At 51.6% G+C, this 12393-nt stretch overlaps 1 protein-coding gene across 11 annotated transcripts in view; it reads right to left on the reverse strand.

Moving 5' to 3' along the window:
- MEGF11 (multiple EGF like domains 11) overlaps positions 1 to 12393 on the reverse strand; it is a 313791-nt gene that overhangs the window by 164750 nt on the left and 136648 nt on the right. For all 11 annotated transcript variants that reach the window (XM_079125641.1, XM_079125642.1, XM_079125644.1 and 8 more), the window contains one exon: positions 937 to 1029. In XM_079125641.1, coding sequence (XP_078981767.1) covers positions 937 to 1029 — 93 coding nt within the window. The remainder of the gene's footprint in view (positions 1 to 936; positions 1030 to 12393) is intronic.

A 12393-nucleotide genomic window follows, 5' to 3' on the forward strand; every position in this document is an offset into this window, starting at 1 on the left:
CAAATAAGACTGTGACATTAGGGCTGGAGTTGTGGCTTGGTGGTAGAGCACTTGCCTGGCATGTGTGAGGTCCTAGGTTTGATCCACAGCACCACATACAAATAAATAAATAGATAGATACATACATACATAGAGCCATTGACAACTAAAAAATATTTTTAAAAACAACTACGACATTAACCAACCACTGACGGATTGCAGGGTGTGACAATGGAAAGGGGTCACTGGGGAAATGAGTAGAGAGGGGAAGAATTTGTCTTCAACTGGGTTCTTGGAAGAGAATTCCCAGGTAGCTGCCAGGTGCACCTATTGTCTTGGTGACCAGACCCACAGAAGAGATGACATTCCATGCTACTGTGGGTCACTGCGTCAGCCCCAACAGCATCCTTCTCACTCTATGTTCACAAGGAGCTTCCTGGAGAATGTATGCACAGAGATGCAGGAACACAACGACCTGCTCCCAACAGTGTCCCCTTCTCCTACTATTGGGAACACAGATATCTCAGTGTCCACCAATTTCATGAATCGGTCCCCCTGTGCCTCTGTGGACATCCAAAAAACTAAGGCTTTGAACCAGCAAATCCAAGGACCAGGCCTAGACCACAGTAACTTCCAGAGTCTGCACCCCAAGTTCACTTCAATCCGCAGAGACCATCTAAAGGTGTTCCATCCAAAGTCAGAGTTGTATAGATGTTCGCGCAATTCCCTGTGCCTACAACACACATGCCCTCATAGACCCCCATAAACCACCACCCCCATGTCCCCTACAGCCTGCAGCCCCCACAAGCACCATCACACATGAACTGCATGCCCCTATGCCCACGCCAGCTCAGGCAGCCCATCCCAAGTCACCCCCTCCTATAAGCATGTGCATGCCCCAGCCCCTCCCAAATCAGAACCAGTGGGCCAGCTGACCCTCAAAGACACCAGACTCACCGCTGGAACAGTCAGGCCCTCCCCAGCCAGGCTCACAGTGGCAGGTGTCCGGGGAAACGCAGCGGCCGTGCACGCACTCCTCTGTACACAGGGCTGAGGGGCATGGAGAGAGGGAGAAAGAACCAGAACAAACAGTGAAAACCAACCCTCTGGGAGAGGAGTAAAACCCACTGTGGCACAGCTCCTGGTGCCAGGAACACTCAGGACACATTGCTGACCTGGGGAAAGATGAAGCCATTCCTGGCGTGAGTTGCCAGCTCTGAGATAGAGCTGACAAGGGTGTGTTTTCTCCAGTTTCACTTCCTAAAATGAAACCCAAGCCCAAGAAATGGTAGCCTCAGTGGCTTTTCAAAAAGAGCCCCTCCACAGGCTTAAACCTCTGGAGTACTCTGCAAACCACAGTCCCTAAGTCCCACTCCTGTGCTCCATCCCAGCTGCTCAGTCGATCACCTGTCCCTTTTCCTTCTCTTGCCTCAACTTCTTTCTGCAAGGTGCCCAAATGTACCAGGCTTCCAGAAAAGAACAGGCACCTTCCCCCACCTTTCTGCCCCCCTCCCCAATTGTCCCTATTTTGGGGCTCTCAAATGTCAGCAAATCTGCAAAGTACACAAATGCTGAGGAAAAAGCAACAGCTAATTATAAGAAAGTAATTAAGAAAGACATCCATGATGATGATAATTGTAATTAGAAAGCGCCTGGCAATTTCTTATCACGCAGTCAAATGCTCCCGAGCCGGCAGGCTCCAGCAGCAAGCAAGGTTCCGTCCACCGCCCAGCGCCAGGAAGGCTTATTGACAGCAGGGTGAGGGAGGGAGATTATTTCTTTCTTCTTTTGACAGAATCCACATTTTCTCAAGGTCATCCTTTGCTCCTGAGAGATCTGCCCCACCATCTAATCCATCAGTGAAGGATTAGAGAAAACCCCCATTGCCACCCCCACCGATTTTGAAGGCTCAGGAAATCAGTTGTTACCATCGACCCTGCCAATTTCCCAGGAGGGATCTAGATGAAGGGCTTTTTTTCTGAAAGCAACTAGAGACCTTCTCTTCGCCCATTTTGGCCTGAGAGGGAGAGTGGGTGGTCCCCTGGGCGTGTTTTCACAAGAGGTTGCCACTGACCTTCCAGTTCCACTGGCCTGGCCCGATGCCTGCAGTGAGGACCCTCTTGGGTTAGACAACAGGCCCTTTTTGTGGTTGGCGTGGGGTCCTCTGGCCCCTACCAAACACAAAATCTGGCCTTGAACCTGTTGCCTTTGTTGTGCTCAGAACTCAAGAGCCATTTCAGATGCCCCAGGGCCGGTGGTCTGGAGTCAGTCTGTCTGCAGCAAGCTTGGAAGGTGACGTGTCTGGAGAGGCCTGCCACCAGAGTCCCTCTCTGTACAAGTGGATTTCAGAAAGGGTGCTGGATTGTTCTGAAGATATCTACGCACCAGACTCCACTTGCCTAGAGCCCCAGGGACAGCTAACCCAGTTTTCACTGGAGAATCAGGTGAAACCCTAACCCCAGGCACCAGCTCCACTTACAGCCACAGTGAGCTGCTCGCCTGTGAGACCCCAGTGAGTCACTCCTGCTGCCCTGGTACCCCCCTGTTCCCACTGGACTTTGCAAACAATTTCAAATGGGTCAGTATCCAGCACACACTGGATACCAGGTGTCCAGCCCCTAGTTTCCCATCAGTGCCAGCCCCTTGACCCAGCCAGCTCCCAACCTTGGGAGCTGCTTCCTGTCCCCCACCCCACCCAACAGACGGAGGCCCTGCACACGCCACAGCTGGGCCTATTTGCATAACAGCTTGTCAGAATAGCTCAGTGACACCTCCAACTGCAGAGAGCAACACCTTGGTCCCCGGGGTCTCTGCCAAGGCAGTGAGAGCAGGCAGTGAATCATGAACCTGCCGAGTGTCAGGGCTGGAAGAGACCTCAGAGAAAATCACATATAGCCCTTGACCTTATACATAGAGAACTTGAGGCCTGAGTATCCCTGACCTCATGGGCAGTGTGCAACCTCTCAGGCAGGAAGGAAGCAGTTCAAGGATGAACTCTTGGAGACAGAGGCCTCTGAAGGAGGAGGGAGGTGAGATAGTCAAGGCCAGAGCGTCCGCATTTCACCCAGCCTGATGTTTCTCTCACATCGGCCCATGGGGCTCAGGGACTAGAGGAGTCAATCCAGAGTGGTCAGCGTAGGGTGCTGCATCCTATGGGGGAGGGAGGTCAGATCAGCTGGAGGGAGGGGGAAGGGAAGTCAGAAGGAAGGCCACCCAGTGCCGGGATGCCTTCCCCTCTCTCTGACCTTAGAGAACTGGACCACTGGCCTAGCTCCTGCACCCTCTCCCTCGCTGGCAGGGAATGGCATTTGGATGCTCGGCACAAACTTCACATTACACCACCTTTTCCATGGTCCCCTCCAAAGTTCCAGGGACCAGAGAGACAGTCCATCTCTGGCACCCCTGCTAGACTGTAGATATAGATCCCCAACTCAGCCCTGTGTCCGGCACACTTGTCCCTAATGACCCTGCATGTGGACAGTCATCCCACAAACCCTGGCCTGCACCCAGGGATGTGGTTGGTGTCCCCTGCCCACTTCTGCTCCTTATCATCCTGGTATTATTTCTGTGCTATGTGCTTATTAAACCCTCAACCCATCATATTTCATAGGTGTTGTTTGGAGAGTGTTGAAGCCTGAAATATTGATTAGTGAATACCTGAGGCTTTGATTGCCGTGTCTGACATTTGAGCCACTGTGCATTTGAACACCTGATGGGGAGGGGCTGGGGTGCTGTTGGGAGAGTCGCCTGGGGGACAATGAAGGCAAGGCTCCCATGACCCTCCCTGGGGCTGGGGTAGCCTGCTTCTAACCAGGATCCCAGGGAAACCAATGGTGGGCAGCTCCTCCAGAGGCCTGGGGTTTACACAGAGCTGTCCTAGAGTGGTGGGTCCCCTACGTTCTTTCTGAGCCCAGATCCCACTCTGGCTGACAACTGGGTGGGGTCGAGTTAGGGTTTTGCCCCCGGGCTCCTGCTCTGGCTCCTGTATCTTTACACAGAGCTTTTGTCAAGTCCTTCTTCCCACCGCTGTGTGTCTGTTTGCTCTTGGGGCAGGGCTGTGTGACTGCAGGTGGCCCACCCTCACTCCCAGTCCCATTGAGAAAAGTGAAGGGCTACTCTCTGTCCCCCAGCCCCATCTCCCCTCCTGCCCCATCCTGATCTAATATCCTGATGTGCTAGAAGCATTTTTAACGAGAAGGAGGACAAGGGTGGTTAAGAGCACAGACTGCATCCAGGATGCAGGGGCTGGACCCAGTGGTGCCAGAAGCATCTCTAGTGAGTTACAAGCTGTGGCGAGTGGAAAGAGGAAAAGGCCACAAGAGAAATCTTTCCTCTGCTGGGCGCTGAGTGCACATGGCCCTGTGTAACCCTGGAGGTCCGTGTGGCTGGCTCTCCATACCCAGCTGGAAAATGGCCACAGAAGGGCAAAACCACACAGTTAGCAAGAGAATGTGCTAGGTCCACGCTCCTCAACCCTTTTTTCCTTACTGCCCCCTCCTCCCCAGCAGGGTTTTTAGACAATTTTTTCTTAATTGTTCCCTCCCATGAAATTCAAATACCACCGGTACCCCGTGCATCTTGCCTTCCATAAAATCAGACTGAGAACAAATTTGTACCCCTTAAGAAGGCACATGCTCCATCTCCTCCACTGGGAGGAACCACCCTCCGCCTTCTCCACCTTCCTCTGCGCTGGGAAGTGACCTGCATGGACAGCGTGGAGGGGCTTCCTTGGCTTCTGGTTTCTGGATGGACTTGGTCAATGGGAAATACCAGCAATGGGTGGGAGGTTGGCAGAAAGCATGGGTGCCTCGCCCATGGGGAGGCAGCGGGTGGGACAGTCCTTCTCCATCAGAGCTAAATGTTCCAGCAGGGTTTCCCGGGCTTAGGGATGGTCGTCTCTCCACAGTTGCTTACAGGGTTACTAATAACCACCTTGTCATGAAGCTGTCCTCGGTGATCCTCCTCAGTGCACACTGGTTTTTGCCAGAGCCCTAACTGATCTGGTGTGAACTCTCACACGGGCTGCCGAAAGGCCTGCTCTTACCCACAGGATCCCGCGCCACCAGGACCAAAGGTGGAGAGAAGTAAGTTCCAGCACCAGCTCCGTCACTAACCTGCTGTGAGAACTGGCTGAGGTCCCTCCCTCCAATGGGCCTCAGTTTCTCTGTCTGAAATGACATGATTCAAATGTTCCCTCCAGCTCTGGGGTTCAGGGCTTCACTGCAGCAACTGCTGGATTTCCGGCTGGTTTAGACCGCATTTGAGACGAATCCCCTACACCCATGGAGGCTGGCGTGGGAACAAGTGTGCTCTGTGGTGCAGACCACAGGCGGGGACGCCAGTCCCAGGGCAGGTCAACCTGCAGGCAGATCCAGGATGTGAAGTACGGCACAAGCACAGACACGTGAGCCAGTCGTGGGATCTCCTCGGCAAACTGCTGAGACAACACAGGTCCTTCCCTGACCCAAAGCAGCCCAGTTTGTTGACCCTCACACGTGGAGGGTCTGAATCAATTCTCAATTCTATTAGCATTCCACCCGAGATGACCCGGGAGTCCCTGAGGTGTTTGTGGTAATATATTTTGCTTGGCGGTTTGCAAATGGCCTCACTAGTTAATGGAACTATAAAAATTACTCACATGGAAAGGTCAAGATAAATAAAGACAACTTCCATGCTCCCTGGCCAACTAGCCTGATACCTAGTGAGGGCAAAAGTCTTAGGGGTCAGGGACTGGGTGGCAATCTCCCAGAATTCTATGGCATGTGGCTTATGGAGCATCCCCTGGACCCAGTGCCCCAAGGAACATTGATCAACCCACCATTAGCATTCTTGGCAAGAGCCTCAGATCAGGTTGTCATTGGATTCAGCTTAGAAATAAAATGACCTACATCCAAGTGGGCCCAAGTGCCAATTCTGAGGTGACACGCTTAGCATGAGTGATTCTGCCATACCCAAGGTCACACAACCCATGGCCCACGGTGTATGTGTGTAGGGGGACTCGAGGTGTCTCCAAGGAGAGTTTTAAAACAATTCAGCAGATATGTATCACTTCATCCTTTGTAATGACCAACCCTGAGTCCCCTCCACAGTCTGGAAGAGTCTAAAAAGCTGGCCCTTCTTTTTGGCATGTCCAGAACTGGCTTTAAATTGCTGTGGCCACATCTGGCTTCAAGACATGAACAGTTTTAGAAAAGCAGCACTTCACCTGTGGGGCTGATACACTAGAAGGACACTAAGCATCCAAGGCTCTCCTGGGCTGCAGGTGCCAACCCCACCCCTGAGCATCCCCACCTGCTGAGCGGGCCCAGGGCCACTCGTCTTCGCTTTTGAGGTGCCCTTGCTGGTCAACACCCTCTGGCAGCAGCATAGCCCTACTTAAAAGCCAGGGTCCTGGCTCTGCCACTGATTTGCCATGTGTCCTTAGGCAACTTCCACATCTATAAGATAGCCACTGACTTACAGCATCATTACAAATAGCAAGTAAGCCATGCAAAGTACCCGGATTCAGAGGCTAGTTGTAATTGTTGCCTCCCCCCACATACACACTGTGTGTGTGTGTGTGTGTGTTATTACTATAGTTTTCTTCCCAAAACTGGGCAGGGGACCTGGTCTCAGAGAATTCTTAAGCTCATTTCATTTCCAGCTCAGAGGATGATAGGATGGCCCAAATTGGGCCTGGAAAGAACCCCCCATTTCCTGAGGCAGGGAGGCGTAGACTCGAGGTATACGGATGGGGTGGGGAAGGAGGAGACACAGGCCAGGGGCAGCCTGCTGTGGATGATAATCTACCCGGGGGCACTATGCACACCCCGCCCCCTTTCCTTTTCTGGCTCTCACAGAGGAGAAGCATAGAACCAAAGGAGGCCGCTATTCTGGATGCCAGACCCCTTCTCCTGTGCCCATTTGTTGTGCTTCCGGGGGAAATGTGAGCTTGGGCCAGGGTTGGGGGACCTGCACCCAGAGTCCTCCTTGCACCCTCTGCTCATGCATGCAAATACCCATGCACCCGTGCAAGTGTTTAGCAAGCTTCCCCTGGGTGCTCGGCCCTGCAGAGAGAGATCCAGAATATAGAAAGACAGGCCTTCCCCTGCCCTCCAGCCTCTTGAGCAGTACATCCTCCCCCTGCCTGCTCTTGATCCCTTCCCCAAAGAGCAGAGTCTGGGGGCCACAGGGGCAGTCACTCTCTCAGATACTCTGCAGCAAGCTGTGCACAGAGGGACAAGGACTGCACTCAGAGTTCCCATGCCAGGACAGCGAGGAAATCAGAGAACAGACTTGGAGCCAGATGGGCTAGGTTCATGTTTGTGTTCTGCCACTTCCTTGGATGTGACCTCAGGCAAGTTATTTAACTTCTCATAGACAGTTTTTTTCACCTGTGAAATAGGGAGAATGGCCCTGTACTGCCTAAGTTTGCTGCAAAATTACATCACCAATGCACGCAGCCTGCTTAGAACAGTGCCCAGTACTGGGAACCTAGCTGGTCTTTTTTCCAAGTTCCTCTAATCCATTTCCCTGCCCCTGAGCACTCACTCACTCCGAAAGCATTTATTAAGCACTTATGTGCCAGACAGTGTGCTAGGTGCAAATGAGCCACAGTTCCTACTTTCATGGTTCACCTGAGTGAGCCAGCAGGCAAGGTACTAAAGAGTCATTGATGCTAGTGATAGCCAGTTCAGGGTGCAGAATGGGTCCCAGCAGGGAGCGGGCAATTTTTCCATGTGGGAGGATGGGGAGGGGATAGGGAGGACTTCACAGAGAAGGCAACATTCAATTGGATGTTCATAATGTATTTCCTGGGCACCTACCACATGTGTGACAGGCACAGAACCAAACTCCTCCACCCTATGATGAACCAACAGACCAGGGAAATCTTTCTTTCTTTCTTTGTATTTGTTTGTTTGTTTGGTTGTTTGTTTGTTTGTTTGGTACTGGGTATTGAACTCAGGGGTGCTCTTCCACTGAGCCACATCCCCAGACCTTTTTGTATTTTATTTAGAGTTAGGGTCTTACTAGGTTGTCTAGGGCCTCGCTAAATTGCTGAGGCTGACTTTGAACTTGCAATCCTCCTGCCTCGCCTCCCGAGCCTATGGGATACAGGCGTATACCATGCTGCCCCAGCTATAGACCAGGGAAATCTTGCTTCTTAGGGTTCTCTGTGGGAAGTCTGCAAATCTTTTACTTCCTTTCATCTGCCCTCTCACTTCTCTGGTTTGCACACTGGCTGTCCTCAGTGCCACTGAAGCATCTTCCATCATGAAGGATCCCCTCCCCGCCACACACTGGAACTTCATACAGCCAGGAACTCCAACCACACCTCCTCTCCCACCACTTACCTGTGTCTATCTTTCACATTAACTTGAATACCACTTCCTCTAGGAAGCTCTCCCTGACTGCACTGCCTATCACTGGCCCCAGGTTGTGTTAGGTACTCTCCTTGCTCCCTACCCAATGGCACAGAAGTCCTATCAGTCCATCTCCCATAAACACCACCAAGGCAAGATCTGGGCCTCTCCATTACATTTATGCCCCAACACCTAGCATGGTGTCAGGCACACAATAGGTGCTCTAAGAACATAGGTTGAATGAGTGTTGAATTTGCAGAGGGCCCTCCCCTTTCCTTACTCAGGGCCCAAACTGCCTCCCAAGTGGTTCATACTAGGGTGAGAGACCAAGGCTACACTAAGGCCCAAATCCCCCCATGGTGGGACAGCAAAATGCTCTTCAGAAAAAGTCCAGTGAATCCAGCTAATAGACAAGGAATGTTCCAGCAAAGCCCAACAGGAAGGACTGCAGCCTGAGGTTTGGGCTGCTCCATCCCAATCTGGAGCCCTGGGAGCCATCTAACATCAAATGCCAGTGTCACATGATAAACTCCCCTGGGGACTTTCTTTGTACCTCTACCAATCACCCTAAGATACTAGCCTGACTTGCCTCAGTGTGCTTTAACTGTTAATAATTGTTTACCAATTAAAGTTTTCAACCTGCCAGAACATTCCTATCAAGTTCCTGCATAAAGCAATTCTTCCTGCCACTGGGCCTGATTAAAAGCCCAGCAATGCTGGCAATTCCCTTAATAGATGCACAGGCCCCAGGTCTGCTCCAGGCCTGCTCCCGGCACCCCCAGCCTTCTTTCCTTTGTAGAGGGTTTTCCCAGCTGAGCTGTTCAAACCACCAATACTGTATTCCTGCAAGGAGCAACAGCTTTCAACTTGTTAATGATGTTGGAACATACGGCCTGAGTCAGCAACCCCTAGCACACGACCCAAGAAAATCTTTTTCTGGGTCTTTTTTTCCCCATTTGACAGATGCCAGACTTTTTCCAGAAAGACACATTCCAACTGATTGATTTTTTTTTCTTTGGGAAATTGATCCTTACCACCTACGAGGAAAGCAAAACATGAGGCTTGTCAAGCATTTTTTTAGTGCTCTGATTTAAAAACTCATCCCCTGCTTCCGCCTAGTGAACTGCCTTCCCCAAAGGTGTGGCCTCTTCTCGTGGTAGCTGTGAGACCCCCAAAGGAGGTGGCAGCAGGAAGACGGAGAGGTGAACAGGCCCACTGCCTGCCCTCCAGTAGGGAGGCCCCCAGCAGACAGAAGTGGCTCAGCACGTGGCCTTCAGGCTTGACAGGCCTGGGTCGGGGTCCCAGTGCTTTCCACTCTTGGGAAGCCTGGTGTGCCCCATCGGTCAACTTGGACTAGTGGCATCATCTGAATCAAAGTCATGAGTGCTAACTGGGATGAAGCTTACAAGGTATTTGGCAAAGGAGCTTCCAGCAAGGGCCCCAGGAATCCCAGCTAATAGAAATCATTGAATTTGGAGAAGGTAGTGCATATTTGACCCTCAAACATGCTGAACTCAGAAACTTTAGCTGACGCTCAGAACCATAGTATCTAGGGGTAAAATGTGCCAAGTAATAATACTGTCCCCACTACTGCCACCCATCCAGTATTTGCAGCCCCTCTTCATGTCCCATGCCAACTCTCTACTGAGCTCTGGCCTCACTGAATTGCATTCATGTCCTCAAGTAAGAATGATTCTCTCCAACCCCTGGGCCTTTGCATATGCTGGTCTTCCCTACTGCCTCCTCCTCACCTGGCTGACTCATCTCTCAGGTCTCATTTCAAATACTACTTATTTTAGGAAGCCATCCCCGGCCACCCTCAATAGGTTAGATTTCCTGATACGTGCTCTCTAGCACCTGTCCTACTCCATTCTGGAATAAGTCACATGTCACTGGCTCTTCAACTGTCTTAAACATTGGACCAGGAGCCTCTGAAAGGAGGATACTGTCTCTTTCTTACCTTCATGCCCTCAAGCCCAGCATGACACTGACACAAAGAAGTTTAATAAACATTTGTTGAATGTATGAGCAAATGAATCAACATGGTCCCTTGCAGTTAGAAACCGTTCTGATTTCTAGAAAGCTCTTCGCTTCATTGAGCTGAATCTCTGCCTTCTTGGAACTTGCACAGTGGTGGTGCTGAGTCTGCCCTTTCCGGCTCCCAGCCCACATTTCCTTTTGATTCCACATGACAAGCTTTCTGGAGACTTTTCCCTATTCAGATCAGAAGCAGGTCATAGACAGAGTGACGTGAACCCACGGCTTATGGTAGGGTGTGGCTGGGACAGAAGGTGCCCGCCCGTGGAGAAGGGTCCTTCCTTCAAAGTTAGTCTTTGTCCTGGGTATGTGGCAAGGCTGCTGCCACTGTCTGGCATGATGAAGGCCACCCCAAGGCATATGAGATCTGTCACAGCTGTAGCCCCAGCAGCAAGCAGCCCGTGGCCCCACTGGTTTTAAATCTCACTTCTATGAGAAACTAAATCAGGAAGTACTTAGCACAACTGATTTAGAGCTTTAATAAAAATAATGCAAATTGCACGGGAGAGTCCTCCGTGAAGGTCACTGTCTTTCTTCCTCCCACCCCACCCGTCTTCCCTCCCAGCACCTTTGCCAGCCTGGGGATTCCTAAATTCCCTTACCATTTCTGGAAGTCTGTGATTTTATGATTTAGTGCTCATCAAAATCACTCTTTTCTTGATGTGGGCTGCGTTTGTTTCTCACTGAGCTGTGCTTAGGAATTTCCTCCCTTCCCAGGAAAGTAGAAACTTGTACGTCTAATCTTTGAAATGACCCTTTACCACCCCTGGCCTGCAAGTGGAGAGGCCTCTGCCTGTGCCCAGCTGTGGTCAATGAGCCAGGTGGATGCTCATGCTCACCTGAACAATGAGAAGCTGGCAGGACAAATCCCCAGAGTCCTTGCAGTCTGCCATCCTATGAGTGGGGATGCTCAGGGCTGCCCTGACGGGAGCTTCTGGAAACTGATTTCCACCCCAGCCCTTCCTCTCCCCAGAGTCAAGTCCACAGTTGTCTCCTTCTGTTTCAGATAACATTAGAACATTTAATACTTTAACATTATTTTTAAATTAACTTTTAAAAATCACTGTCACCTGTCACACAGCTTCTAATTGGTCCAGCCAGGATCATACCCAGGGCTGAGAGGGCTCAGAACTAGAGTGGCCCCCATGTGCCCCTCAGCAGACCTAAGCCTGCAGGGCAGCCAGATCAAGGGTGACACTGGCACATGGGCTGGGGGAGCAGGGAAGCCTTCCTGGCAGAGGAGGGGACCCTTGCAGGTGACGTGAAACACTACACAGGGCTGACAGGAGTCTTGGAAGCAGAATTGGACCAGCTCTGTCCTCTGAACTTCAGTGCTCAGAGGAGGGTCACCTGGGCTAAGGATGTGCCATTGTGCCTGCCCTGGTGGCCTGGGGAGAGGCGGATAACAGTGCATCCTGTCCCTCCTGGGCCCACCCGGCAGGATGCCCCTGCCCTCACTGCAGCCTGCCCTGGAGCAGCCCCGCAGCTGCGGAGGACCAGCTGGGAGAGAAGGGCAGGGATCTCGGTCTTCCCCGCCCATTTCACCCATGGGCCTGTCTAGGGCTCTGGGCAAAACCATCTCAATACACTTGCATCTAAGGACACGGCAAGTGCGCAGGGTCATTTACTGCAGCACCGGTGACAATAGCAAAAGCCTGGAAACGACCCGTATATCCACAAGGGAAGGATAAATAAGTGACAGCACAGCCAACGGGTGGAATCCTATGCAATCACAATGAGGAAGCTGAGGCACTTCCTGCTTTATAAAGTACACAGCACTAAGCTAAAGAGGAGCAGAGGCCAAGCAGAGCAGAGTGCAGATTATTCAACACTTTGTGGAAAAACTCCATAGTCTAGGGAAAGAATCTGTATGTGTCTTTCCTCATAGAGGCAGAGAGCATCGCTGGAAATATGCACAAGAACTGACACCGCTGGTCTCCTCCAGGAAGCGGGGCACCAGGAGACGTGTTCATCTGCACCCCTTTTTGTAACTGATAAATTTTGAACCAGGAGAATGTGTTACCTGTGCGGAAGA

The sequence above is a fragment of the Sciurus vulgaris genome (genome assembly GCF_902686455.1).
Source record: "Sciurus vulgaris genome assembly, chromosome: 2".
In the NCBI taxonomy this organism is placed as follows: domain Eukaryota; kingdom Metazoa; phylum Chordata; class Mammalia; order Rodentia; family Sciuridae; genus Sciurus; species Sciurus vulgaris.